Source organism: Leptonotus elevatus, chromosome 11, assembly GCF_054856555.1.
Source record: "Leptonotus elevatus isolate MCC_2025b chromosome 11, RoL_Lele_1.0, whole genome shotgun sequence".
Lineage (NCBI taxonomy): Eukaryota > Metazoa > Chordata > Actinopteri > Syngnathiformes > Syngnathidae > Leptonotus > Leptonotus elevatus.
In genome coordinates this window covers 13,924,650-13,938,916 of record NC_141249.1, presented here as the reverse complement: position 1 = coordinate 13,938,916, position 14,267 = coordinate 13,924,650, and the positions used below count along the sequence as shown (strand labels likewise).

The window sequence follows — 14,267 nt, the reverse complement described above, 5'->3', positions numbered from 1 at the left end:
ACAACTTGAAGATCAACCACCGTCATGTGAATGTGCTGTGGTGCTTATGTAACCATGGCACAAAGATGTGGCTTTCAATCTGATGACTATGTTTACATTTGAGAGCACGTCACTTCTGGGACTTGGTGTGCACTTATGTTACATCTGTGACCAATGACCTTTTGAAGGTTTCTTGTGTTGTTTAATTTACAACTCTGAAAAAACGGGGAAATTCACTACCCTTCTGGTTAGCGTCACAGTTCTGACGTTTGGAGTTCAAGTCTTGATTTTGGCCCTCCTATGGATGGATGGATAGATGCTAGCTAGCTAGTGCTAGCTAGTTAGCTATATTCGTAATCACACTGACTCGAACCGAATCAAATCATTCTACTTTCAACTCAAAGTTATCAAACCCTCCTTGAATCGTTTCGCACCCCACATATCGAAAACCACATCAACATTTTGTTTATGGAATTTGTTATATTAATGAATTTGTTTATGGTCTGCAAACAAACCATTATAAAGCTACAATACGCAGAAAATTCAATTTTGAATCGCTACCTGTTTACCAAAAATGAAACTCCACACACCCTTCTGATTTGACATACATAATGCGCACGTGACGTCACATCCGCAGGCAGGGCGGGAAATTCTAACCCGAATCCAGTCTGACAATTATTGGCCAGAGGCTTGCAGGAATACCCCATTGAGAACAGCTAAGGGGTTAATGTACTAATTAGAAGATGTTTCAGTCATAATGGTCAAATTAAAAGGCTATTGTAAATATTTTTGGCCAAATTGTTACAAAGAGCAGCTATTTAAAAAAAACAAAAAACGACATAAACACACCAGTACAAAGAATTATAAGCAATGTATGGTAACCAGTAGTGAGGTAATACTTTTTGAGAGGTTGTAGGTTCAAATCTGGGCACTACGGATTGAAGGGATGTAGCAACACCTGGGCTAGGAATTGTTATAACAACGCCATAAATCTGTGTAGCACCAATTAAGCCCTCCAGCATTGTATCGGGAAAGAAAGAAGAAAAAAAATCCTGTCCGACTTCCTCTCACATTCCAAAAGTTGTTGGTTGAATGGTTACAATATGTGTAAGTTTAAATACCGGTTATTACGCATATTGTTTCACATCACATTGTTGGATGGTAGTACAACATTTTTGGCTCCAGTTTCCTGTGTGCATTGCGTGTAAGCATAAAAACTCCCACTGCAGTAAAAAAGGATTAAAGTGCCAAGTTAAGAGCGCTACAAGATTCTCATGTCACCCTTGAATAGAGGAAGAAAATATACGGTACATTTTCTGTCTTCCTTTCCAACCGGCCTATTATGGCTACAGTAAACACCGCGTCATACTTAATTAGAAACTGCTTTCTTTAAGATAGAAATAAGATATAAAATACAAAAACCTCTTTTTATTTGACATCATTTACTCTCTCCAGCTGGCCTCAAGGCCTGGACGGTGCAGGAAATCATTCCTGCAAGGTCTTCTCTCTTGTTGTGTCTGAAAGCTGGTGGAAAAAAAAAACCCAGCCAGCCCCCCCCCCCCCTCCCCAAAAAAAAGTAATCAAGAACACGGCCTTGCCTGTGTGTTACACTATAAGAACATTGATTAAGTGTTAAAAATGGGTGACATGTCAATATTGAAAGTCAGCAGAAAATGCTGAATAGTGTGGATGGGAACTTTGGAACCCATACGATATATACACATGTGCTGAATTATACAAGGGGCCCCCTAACTATGTTATGAAATATTTATGCTGGGAAACCAAAACTCTGTACAGTATTCCGACTCTTTGCTTTCGAGAGGCAGCCCATATGAGTCATCACAGCTTTCCCAATTACGTGCGCATTTATGTTGAATTGTATTGTATCATGTCTCATTATGTATGTGCGCGTTGATCAAGATACAGTACAGTGCTTCTATAATCACGCTGACCCATATACATTCCACGTACCGTTATTGAATTAAGTTAGGCCCTACACGCCCACCAAAATGAATTGGACTACTCGTCCTTTTTTCGCTTGCCTTCGCGAGGGTGGTGGAGGAGCTGATGATGATCCCAGATGACTTTTGTGACACACAATGGGTACACATTGACGAACACACGGCATTTGTAAAAAAAAAAAAAGTTGTCCTGTGTCGTGGTCAGAATTTTTCGTAATGTCAAATATGCGTCATGGCTCAATAAAAAATTGCAAAACAGTTGGCTTGACTGTCCTATTTGACAAGGGATGACAAATTGTGTTGACTTTACCTCATGTAACCCATGGAACCGTATTTGGTAACATTTCCTCTCTAGTACAGTGGCTGTTAAACCTTTAGACAGTTTAGTTTAAATCCCAAAGTACCACCATTTTTATTTTCACCAAATTCCACTGTCAATATACTATTATGGTTATTTAACACTACACATTTGAAAGAAAAAGAGTGAAAACAGGAAGTATTTCAAGGTCAGCCTTGTTTTTGCTGAAGATTATTGAATGAGAAATCCTGTTTTTTTAGGCCTGCAGAAAGCAACGACGGCAGGTTCAATTTATAATGTACATCTTTTGGCATTCATATTATTGATGTTGAAGTATATCATAATATAAGTTAAGGTAAAGACTGAGGGATGGGTGTAGTTCTCTCTAAATCACTGGGTTGGGCCTGCTGCTTTAAATGTAACCAAACAGACTTCCCAACTCACAGCTAGACATCTTAAAACGTAAAAAAAAAAGTTTTTTCTTTTTGGAAAAAAACAACTTGTTAACCTAAATGTGTTCAAACTACCAATCCCGCTCATGTTCACGCCTATTCCACCGTGCTGTAGCCGTAAAACATTTAGCATTTAGCATGGATGTTCGTAATTAATAATAATAAACACTTGCTCAATTGTTGCAAAAACATGGTCATTCCATCCTCCGCAGCACCGCATGAGGTGACAACTGAGAACATATACTAATATTATGGGAGAAGTACAAAGTATAACATGAATGTAGATTCCCACAAAGGCGCTTGGGAATGGAATTCATCATAAAACTCCGACACATGGTCTCGTTCAAGCACCTCGTCCTATCCCACAATTTGAGGTTCATCACTTTTTATCACGTCAGTCTGTGCGCAAGCAGACTTTACATCTGACATGAAGTAAGACTCGCTTTTCTTTTCTTTTTCTCTCTTTCAGCCCTTATCCCGCAGAACGTTTGACGCTAGTGAACGTTGATTTCATGTCAGGGTTCGTTCAAGGTCGCAACATTTCCTAAACGTTCCCTACAGAGTCGAAACGCTTCTCTAAACAGTCTGAAGATGTTCAAAATTTCCTTGTGACGAGAAAGACCATTAATACTGTTTAGAGAGCCATTAAGACTGTTTCGAGAATGTTTTCAAAACGCCGCGACCTTGAAGGGACGCTGACGTGAAATCAACATTAGTTTGCGTCGCAAATGTTCACCCCACGGGCTGAAGCATCCATGTTGTGTCGCTGTTCCTCATCGCGCGCTGCACTGTGTGGTTTTAACACCAGAGGTCCCTGGTGCCTTTATTAATCCACATGATTAAAAACTGTCGTGTATGATAAGGGCCAAGTTTACAACTCACATCATCATTCTTTCGCTACACTTTTATACTAGACACTGACTTTTTTTTCCCTTTTTTTTTTTTTTTTTTACTGTAAATGAATATACCAAACTTGAAAAGCAAATTTATACTAAAGGCGTCTTCAAGAACACTTGTATGACTTATTTAAAAGTAAAAAATTATGTTTGTTTTTTTATATTTATGTGCATTATAAATTGAAAGTGTTTGCTGCTGTGGTTGTTTACTGTGATGTACAGAATTAAAAAAAAATACAATATACAGTAACACAGGTTACATTTTAACTGAAAATGAGAAACAAAAATGTACATATTTAGAGGTTTTCCTATATTTTGTCCAGCTCTTGCAGCTCACACAAGGAATCAATATACAGTTTTGTATTATGGATACATTCATGTTTGTTTGTTTGTTTTTGTATTTTATTTTTGTATGATAGTATTTACAGTAAGTATAACCATTTCATTTGATTTTATTAATTTGTCTTGTCAAAAATAATCATGAGAAGAGGACTGCCTTTACATCGTGAAAAATAATTATGAATTAATTATACCCATATATGGACAGAGTGAACTACTCCATAATTTTACAATTGTAATTAAAGTACATACAGGTAACAAAAACCCCAAGTTCATTCATCTCAAGAAATGTTATTTGTTTATGATTTTATTTTTAAGAGAATCAAAGACTTTTTGAATTGAACTACTAAAATAAATAAACTTTAGTGCAATTTTTTAAATGCACCTGTTTATATGTTATGCCTAAAACTCGTATGGTTTGTAGAAAACATTAATGAGACTAACCATAACTATTATTTCAGCGTACTGTACTCTGCGGCGCTCCAAACTGTGTGAATGGTCAACCCAAGGGACCCTTGGGGAAACCCCGCCCCTTAACCGACGTCCAATCCCGTTGTAATATGCAAATGACCCACTCTTAAAGATGACTTTAGGAGCGCCAACCGTGACAGACCGTAAAGAAACTTAACGCCGCGTGTATACGACGCCACTACATTTCTGTTTTAAAAGTCGGATACCGATCCTCCAACACTACTCAAGACACCTCACAGGACCAACTTTTAATAATATGGGAAAAGAAAACATACGTTTTTTCACTGCTTGGATACTTTTGGGAAAAATCTTTGCCACTTTTTGTTCGGACCCTGAACTCACCACCAGCACTGTGTTTGGTAAGAACGACAAAATCAGTACTTTTGATTTCCTTTTTCACCATACCTAAATATTATAAGCACACAATTAATTAAATATTTGATATGATGCTTAATTGATTGATTCATTCAATGTGGCTGTTTGCCGGAGAATAATCTTAAAAATTAAAATCTTGAAACGTACACGCTTGCAGGTCTTCAAGTCATCTCATACAATCACCTTCATATGTGTAAAGTAAAGCCTGCCTCTGGGACCTTTCATGTAAAAAAAAAAAAAAAAAGAGATAATCATATGGGAGAACATCCACGCAGCCATTTAACATGTAAAGTATGAAAATAGATCACAAGGCATGGGTTTTAATAAATGACATGTTAAAATCTAGTAAAAAAAAAAAAACTGCATCTAGTCGCCACATTAAAGTAAAACTCTTCTGTGGTAAGTGTGCTTTAAATGCAAAAGGGGGCGACATAGACTTTGTTTTAAGCACCTACATGCAGATCTACATTTTAAAACTAAGGAGATTCCCAATTCGGAAGTATTTAATGGCAATAGATGTTTTTCTGTTGTATTTTGCAAAAGAAAACAAAGTTGAAAGTATTTACTAATGACCCTAAATAAATTGGACCAGATTATTAATGTATGCGCTATGCAAGACTTTTATGCCCTTATGACCTCTCATAGGTATGTGTGTGTGTGTGTGTTGCAACAGTGAACAGCAGCTTCACCCCCACCTCCCCGCCCGCTACCACCACAGAGTGGATCAACGACTACACAGACATCTTGTCAAAATTCTCCCTGCGCACGGTCGAATTTCCAGATGATGACATGTGCTACATTGTGGCCGGGAGGCCCGACACCATCCAGGAGTGCGAGTTCAACGCACTGATGCAGACGTTTGTCATCATCCATGGCTGGACGGTACGTGCACGTTCACAAATAAAGCACCTCTTGACCCCAACATGTGGAATTAGGCTCTATCGGAATGTCGTCCGACTGGATAGATTGCTGCTTGGTGAGGTTTGTTGGGAAATCCATCCATTTTCTATTAGCCTGACTTTGGGTGAGAAAAGGAGTACACCCCGGACTGGTTGCTAGCCACCTGTGGTTACAGGAAATCTCATTATTCGGTGAATTTGAATCCAATCGGATTCAAATCAACCTCACTAGTGCGCATATGTGTGTTGTTATAGGTGACAGGCATGTTTGAGAGCTGGGTGCCCAAGCTGGTGTCGGCCCTGCACGAGCGTGTGCCCGGTGCCAACGTGATCGTGGTGGACTGGCTGACGCGCGCCAGCCAGCACTACACGACCTCCGCGGCCTACACCAAGCTGGTGGGCCGAGACGTGGCCAAGTTTGTCACCTGGATACAAGTGAGTTCACCAGTGTTTTAAATGGTGGGGGGGACATGAAATCACCTAAATGAAGTTCCGTTTTTTGCATTGGGGCCATTCGGTTAAAAAATAATAATAAATAAACTTGACTTAAATAAAATAAACTTGGCTTTAAAAAAATGAACTTACATATCTTACTATGAAGCAATTAACTCAACTCTATCAGCAAAGAAAACTATTAATAACAACTATACAGGGGTTCCTCATTTTAAGATGGAGTTCCGTCCTACAATGGCAACGTAACCCAAGTGAATCATTTTGTATTTTGTGGCAGTTCAAACAGTTCCAATTGTGATTTATATGGCAAAAAAAGAAAAATAATTAAAAACGAGACATGAAGCGCTATTTGTGTTTGTTAGCTAGTTAGCTAGCGAGCTAGCTTCTGTACTTCCTGGTTTAGCGAGGTTCACAGTTTGTTATCAGACTACTTTCTCCCTTTTGGAGCAGGACATAAAACATATATTTAGAAGATGAAGTAAAGCACCAAGATCGTTTTTATTCTGGCAAAAAGAAAAAAAGAAATGTAGTAGATGCGCTTTTCAAAATTAATTGTAGAGTGTCATGATTGTGGTTGTTTTTATGTTAGCATATGCTACTTCCAGATTCGTGGACAATAATGTCAAATAAACAAACTGTAGCATTTTGATTCTCGGGTGGGGGTGACGTAACTTAAATGGCCAAAACTGAAAGTAAATTTCCCAACAACAAAAAAGTGGAAAGATAATTTGTGTTTGTTGTCAGGTACTAAAGTTACTTCCTGGCTAAGGATTGCACCTCTTTAAAAAAAATGTTTTTTATTATTATCACGTAGCAAATTCCAACAATCCTAACAAAAGTTAAAAGAACTATAAATTTAATCTTCAGCACATGTTGCAGTGCTGCAAAAATATTTAAAACAAACAAACAAGCAAATGGCGATCAAAACAATACATTGCCTTTAGAACGAAGGAATGCTTTTAAAAGACCCCAATAATGGACTAGTGTTGACATTCCAAGTATTTGAAAGGATTATTATGCTCATGTGACCAATTACTAGATGATACTGCGCTATAAAATGTTGCCCTACTGCTTGTGATTTTTTTTTTTACAAGGATAAGCTTTTAATTAACTAAGCATTACATATGTTTTCAAAAATGTTCAGCAATGACTGGGAATTGTTTATCTTACTTTTGCATGACTTCTTAGTTGAAGTTTGTCTTTTTTCACTATAGATCTCAATTCCTTTCATCCCTGATTACATTCCAAACAACATTAAGGCTTATAAACACAGGCGGCCATATGGCCGTTCGGACCTTGTACTGCCAGTTATTAATTTATAATCCTCATGTAAGCCTGTGTGTCTATTAGATGTAAGACAGTCATCAGCATGTTTGTTGTTATTGTGACTCGTTCAGAAAGAGCTGCAGGTGCCCTGGGACAGGATCCACTTGCTGGGTTACAGTCTGGGGGCGCACGTGGCCGGGATTGCCGGGGACCTCACCGACCGCAAGATCAGCAGGATCACAGGTGAACTCAACACGACAATCACTGCTATGAGGGTGAATTTCCCCTGTTGTCATTTTCTACACTTTAAAAACAATTGGGTCAAAAGTAACCCAATTGTGGATTTAAAAAAAATGGACCGAACCACTTTATGTGTCAATTTGTCCCAACTTTGAGTCAAAAAATCGGTCTTTCAGTGTAAAACGACTGATATATTGGTCAAATCCTTTACTTGTGTCAAAAAATGGGGTCATTTTGTATAAAACAACCCAGAAAGTTGGGTCAACTTGACCCAAGTAGAGGATCGGTCCATTTTTGGCCCATAGTTGGGTTATTTTTGACCCAACTGTTTTTAGAGTGTTATAGTGTCAATCAAAACTGAGCATTATTATCTTTGTGTAATGGCCATTTTTACACCAGTGTGTAACTCAACACATTGCTCGAAGCAATAATTTAGCTAACGCTGCATACCAGTGAAATATAATCTGCCGGCTATGACATTCCAAGTCTGTGAATGTATGCACATGCCCTATAGTGCCAGCCAGCAGGTCCAATCCTTTATTTGCCAGTTGTTCCAGCTTTAAAACCTCTAACCCGCTTACCATAATTGTCCATGTAACGCCGTAACGTGACCGTTTCAGGGCTGGATCCCGCCGGTCCCACGTTCGAGCACGCCGACGAACAGAACACGCTGTCCAGAGACGACGCCCAGTTTGTGGATGTTTTGCACACCAACACGCGAGGCTCGCCGGGCCGCAGCATCGGCATCCAGAAACCCGTGGGCCACATCGACATCTACCCCAACGGAGGCACCTTCCAGCCGGGCTGCGACATTCAGAACACCCTGAGGGGGATTGCGCTGGAAGGCATCAAGGGCCTGCAAAGTATGTCGTCTCCCCACTCGTGCATGTCGGCTTTGGATTAAGATCATAAGCTTCTTTACATTTTTACCCATAATGCACAATATTTACATGTTGAAGCTCAATCCATCGCATATAGTTCCAGCTGTGGAAGCAATGAGACAGCGCTTAGATGGTCTTCCAATAAAAACAATAGCTAAGCTATACATTTTATCGCACCAACATTTTTGGCTTCTCACAAGTAATCACTTGCACAGTCGAGACATGTTTGCCCTCCGGTCTCTTAACATAAAGAATTACAGTCGATCACACAGGCGTGGTTTGGCTCGTGCCGAGATGAAAGTCTTGTTTGATGATTTGCTGCTTCGCTCCCTTAACTGTATAGTATTAAACAAACACAGCAAAACGTGACTGGTATAATCTGAAAGTAACTGTTCTCATGGGTATCAAGTCGGATTTTATACAAAATGTGCAAGCACTCGAAATCGGATTGAATTTTTGAGTCATGAGAAAAAGCTTTTGTTTTTTTTGTTACCTCCAAGAACCAGACTGGATCTTGGATCTGGATAATAGAAATTCTAATTATTCAATGATTTCCTGTAATGGGTTTAACTACTTTCTATTACACATTACTGCCACCTAGAGGACTGGAGTGAGACACTATCTTCCGCATTTAAATTAATTATTAATTATTGAAATAAATAAAAACATGAAAACAGCACAATATCACTTAACTAGAAGAGATTATTGCTCGTCCTTGGCAGAGGTCTGCTCTCTCAGGAAGACTGAAAAAAGTTTTAAATAAGTTCCTGTAGTATTAGTTAGGGATGTTCAACAACACTTTTTTTTTTTTTAAGACCAATACCAGTATGGGTACTCAATTCTTGAGTAGTCAACGATGCCAAGAACTCATACCACTAGTGCTTTGGATATCTAAAAATGAATAAATAAATACATAATAATGATAGTTAATTTTGAATACTTATATATCACAATATAGCATTTTCCCTTAAAATTGCATGAATTTAATGGCCATTTTCTTTTATCTTTCTATTGCTATACTTCCAGAAATTGCATTTTTATATGCCACAAACCCTGATCCCACAACATTTGAATATCGTTTCAAACTACATCCGCCCTAAAAATACATTTGCTTGCATATTATTTCAGTCTGAAAAAAATGCACCAGAAGTAGACATCAACTTCCACTAACAACCGAACTTTAAGATCTTTGTCCCTCTGTCAAGACGTGTCACTTAAAAAAAAAATAATTGTCATGCAAAATTTAAGTTTTTAATAAAATGTATCAGCGTACATTGAAAGACAGAATATTTTTTATTTAATTTACCATTAATCTGAAGCACTTTTTTTTTCTTCTTTTGGATGGAGCAAAAAACACAGAGACAATTTTTGTACGGGTTCTTACAAATTTTTCAAATCATACATCTTGCTAATCTGTATCTTACTGCCATTCGTAATAACACATATGTTCTATATTTGTGTGTGTGACATATGCAGACGTGGACCAACTGGTCAAGTGCTCCCACGAGCGTTCCATCCACCTGTTCATCGACTCGCTGCTCAACACGCAGCAGCAGAGCATGGCCTTCCGCTGCAACTCGCGCGAGGCTTTCTACAAGGGCCTGTGCCTCAGCTGCCGCAAGAACCGCTGCAACAAGATCGGCTACAACATCAACAAGGTCCGCATGCCGCGCAGCGTCAAGATGTACCTCAAGACTCGGGAATTGATGCCCTACAAAGGTAAACAGCGGGAAGTGTTGTTTGCTGTTAATTTTTTGGTATTGCCTTTATTGGTTTTTGTTGTTGTGGAAATTATCTAGTTGGTTTTTTTCCCATGAAAACACTTGCTATATATTGGAATTCTGGGGTTTATATAGCGATCGTTTTATTACAGGTTTATTAAAAGAACGTCAAACACACAAACACTACAATACATAAAGTATATTTTAGTGTATTTTTTTCTAACATGCTTAATGCATGTAGGTGGTTTAAAACTATAAATAATTTTTTTAATAGTCTTTATCTGGTGTTTATTGCAGATTTATTGCAGAGGTTTCGAAACATAAACTGACCTTGAGCTAGACATCACACTACTGCTAACCAAGAGCGCCTCTGCTGGTTGTAGTCAAGTATTGCAGGCTATTTTGCTATGTACATACATCTAATCACAGTACAGGCACTACATCAAGCTGCAACTGTTAAGGAGGTCACATGATTAGATATTTTAGAGACTGGGGGTTGGCATAGGAAAGGCGACACCTATGCAAGCACGTTTATTTCCGTATTCTCAAAGTTGTGCTAAAGCTATTCTCATTTTAAATGACAAGAGATAAATTTGCATTAGAGTTGGCATTATTGTGCACTCTACTAACTGTAATGTATAATGTGCATGTTCTTTTTTAGTTTTCCACTATCAAGTGAAGATGCATCTGTTCAGCAAGGAAAGCCTGAATTTTAAAGAGCAGCCAATACAAATTTCCCTTTATGGAACTCATGGAGAGAAAGAAGACATCCCCTTTGTCTTGTACGTATGTTATACTTCAGTATGTACAATAATCTTGGCACATAATTGTCTACTAACTTTGCTTGAAAAAAAAAAGTTTTTTTTTTTGTTTTAAGTTAGTCTTAATCATGATTATTAACACTAGATTTTAATGAAAAAATCCACAATATCTACGTACATATATACAGTCACAGTATAAATAGGAGCTGTACATAATGTTATATACTGTAAGCAAATGTGAATAGCAAAATGTATGTGAACAAACTATATTTACAGAATTGAATGTGAACAGCAGCAAAAAATAGTCAGCAGTATTGTTTTAAGCAACAACTATGATAAAAATAAAATAAAAAATACACATTTTATTAAATGTAGCATTATAAAAAAAAATTGTTTTTATATTTATATATATTTTTTTGATTTTTCATTTTTTAATAAAAATAAATAATAATATTTTTTACTATTGTATGCAAATGTGAATAGCAAAAATGTAAGTGAATGTGAACAGCAGCAATAATATAATATAATATATAATAATAAAAATAAAATAAAAAAATACAAATTTTATTAAATGTATTGTTAATTATTAAAAAAATTTTAATACATATATTTTAATATTTTATATGTATATTAAAAATTAAAACATATTTTTAAATAAAAATAACTTACATTTTTTAGTACAAATTAAAAAATAAATAAAGAAGAAAACTAAAAATAAACAAAAAGTAAAAATTAATCTATACATGAATAAATAATATAATGTAATATTATACTATGCTAAAAGTGTATTTATATTGCATACTGCCATGGTTAAAAAAAAAGTGCTGTAAGCGTGACTCTAAATTAAGACGACAAGTTAACGTCTGTAAACATTACGCTCGCTTCCAAGTTGTCGACGACAACTAACCCCGCCCCCATCTCCCGCAGGCCCGTCATGATAGGCAACAGCACAATGTCCTTCCTCATCACCACCGACGTGGACATCGGCGACCTGATGATCGTCAAGCTGCGCTGGGAGAAGGACACCATCATCAGTTGGTCGGACTGGTGGGGCAGCAGCAAGTTCTCCGTCCGAAAGCTGCGAATCAAGTCAGGGGAGACCCAATCGAAGTAAGTCCCTTTAAGTTTGTGTAGTGTAGAAAAAAAATCCGCAATGAATGCAGCTTTAATTTATTATGATTTTTTTTTTAAATCATTCTAGGGTGATCTTTAGTGCAAAGGAAGCAGAGTTCACCGACCTGGTCAGAGGAGGAGAAGCTGCGGAGTTTGTAAAGTCCAAAGAAGACAAAATGAGTCGGAAAGAAAAACTGTAAGTTCAAGAGATGACACCATCTGTTTTGGGGTTAATTGTCGTGTATTTGTCCTAATTGCAATGTTCTTTATCATGGGTATTGTAACTGCCACTTTGCCCAACTATTTGCAAACAATCCAGAGGGTCTGATCTAGCATGTCAAACCAAATTACACCCAAATCTGGTCTTGATTCCAGTACAAAATTGAGAAAGTATCAAATTAATCCAGGTCTAGAATTTAGCATTAGCGTTTAGCATTAGCATTAGAATTGAATAATAATAGAATAATAATAGAATAATCCGAAGTAATAAAATATGGATACCAGTCATTCTTTGACGCACCTCTCAAAATGCTGACGTTTTCCATTTTTATTTTGTCTTCTCCTTCTTGCAGGATGCACAAGTTGAAGACGCAGGGGAGTCTGTTCGGTCAGAAGGATGCTTGAAGATGTACCCTCACTAGCATCGCCATCATCATCCTGCTCAAAGTGCACAGCCAAAGAAGGACAAAATCACAACACTGCATGGGAATTGGCAATCCAAGCACACACCTTAAAACATGCAAGATGACTCTGGACCTGGAAAAAAAAATGTTACACGAGTGATGATGTGCTCACAATTTCTCTTTTCAATCATTTGTTTATGCTTACTGTATGTTGTTTGTACACATTTACCGTGCCTGTATGAAGTTTGAATTCTTGCTTATCTGAGTTATTCAGGGTGACAGGCACAATTAAGGCACATTTTTGTCGTGGTTGTCTTAAAAAATTAAAATTTTGTCCCTTTGCCCTAACTACTAACTGCCAACAATCAACAGGGACCAAAGAGTTATTGACTATCTACTGAATACAATTGGTCTTGTAAATACCATTTTAAAAATCCCTCTTTTATATTTGGAATTTTGAATTATGTTCATTTGATTGGATGTTGGTTGTTTATCACAGGTCACTTTAAAACACGTTTTTCTTCTTCCATGCAGACATTAAAAAATATATATAAGCTTAGTTTGAGATTGCCGCCTTACTTTTAAAGGCCACACAAGTTATATAATTGCCGCAATTAAAAATACACACACAAGCCGCTGGAGTTTGTGATGGATCTTCCAACGCCGTAGCCATAATACATCTCAAAAATACACCGTATTGTATTTATTGAATTTACATTTATATATTTGTATATTAAGCTGTAATATATTTTGTCGTGCTTTGGTTGTCTGTATTTTTTTTTTTATAAAAAGCCGTTCTGTGATTATTCTTTAATGTGCCAGCTGTTTGAATGAGAGCCAATAGGCCTCCATGCCTGCTGTTGAGCGCATTTATCAACTGATTTGCAGTGCACTGTATTAAGAAAGAGCCCAAGGTGGTTTAATAAAGACAGAAAATTACATATTCTGACTGCTCATGCTGCTGTTAGTGTGCATTTTCTTAAACGCGTGTGCCAAAAAGACTACTCTTTACTCAAAACAATGCAAAAATCCACAAATACAGATTATTACAGGGTTACTGGAAAAAAAACTATCACCGTGAGTCCTGGTCGTCAAATGTCATGCTAAAGTGCCAAATGGAGGCAGATTCCTAAAGTTATGTTTGGTGCAAATACAACATTGCTCATCTCCAAAATAACACCATGCCTATAGTGGAAAACAAAAACCGCCAGGCTGCAGCTAGAAAAAAAAAAGTTGCAGGAAAAGCCTACAAGAACAGCTAAATTTGTGGGGGAATTAATCAGCTGTGCTTATTAGTGGCAAAAGTGTTCTGACTCACATTTAACATGATCTTGAATGTGATTGGTTAATTCTTAACACAGCCACATCGCTACAAGCGGGTGTGCACACTTATGCAACCTCTATATGTCATTTTACTTCACCTCACCAATAGATGTAATGTTTTTTTTTTTTTTTTAATTATCTGTCATATTTACAGTATGAATTTTTGCAATGATTAATCTTGGTCTCACAAAAACCTGGCAATTGAACGGGGGGGGG

The 14,267-nt window shown here is 37.3% G+C and overlaps 1 protein-coding gene across 1 annotated transcript; it reads left to right on the top strand.

The window, feature by feature from the left end:
* The first annotated feature begins 4,544 nt into the window (after nt 1-4,544).
* On the top strand, nt 4,545-13,682 carry lpla (lipoprotein lipase a). Its single transcript, XM_086088603.1, has 10 exons — nt 4,545-4,755; nt 5,445-5,653; nt 5,926-6,105; nt 7,521-7,632; nt 8,250-8,492; nt 9,987-10,229; nt 10,893-11,013; nt 11,920-12,102; nt 12,194-12,301; nt 12,678-13,682. The coding sequence occupies exons 1-10, from the start codon at nt 4,653-4,655 to the stop codon at nt 12,727-12,729; spliced, it is 1,554 nt and encodes a 517-aa protein (XP_085944729.1). The 5' UTR covers nt 4,545-4,652; the 3' UTR covers nt 12,730-13,682.
* The last annotated feature ends 585 nt before the right edge of the window (nt 13,683-14,267 follow it).

Bases quoted from the DNA above. Each gene is read 5' to 3' on its own strand.
- lpla (XM_086088603.1), top strand. From the start codon at position 4,653: ATGGGAAAAGAAAACATACGTTTTTTCACTGCTTGGATACTTTTGGGA. The intron at 4,756-5,444 runs GTAAGAACGACA...GTGTTGCAACAG, and splicing joins CACCACCAGCACTGTGTTTG to TGAACAGCAGCTTCACCCCC. The intron at 12,103-12,193 runs GTAAGTCCCTTT...AAATCATTCTAG, and splicing joins TCAGGGGAGACCCAATCGAA to GGTGATCTTTAGTGCAAAGG.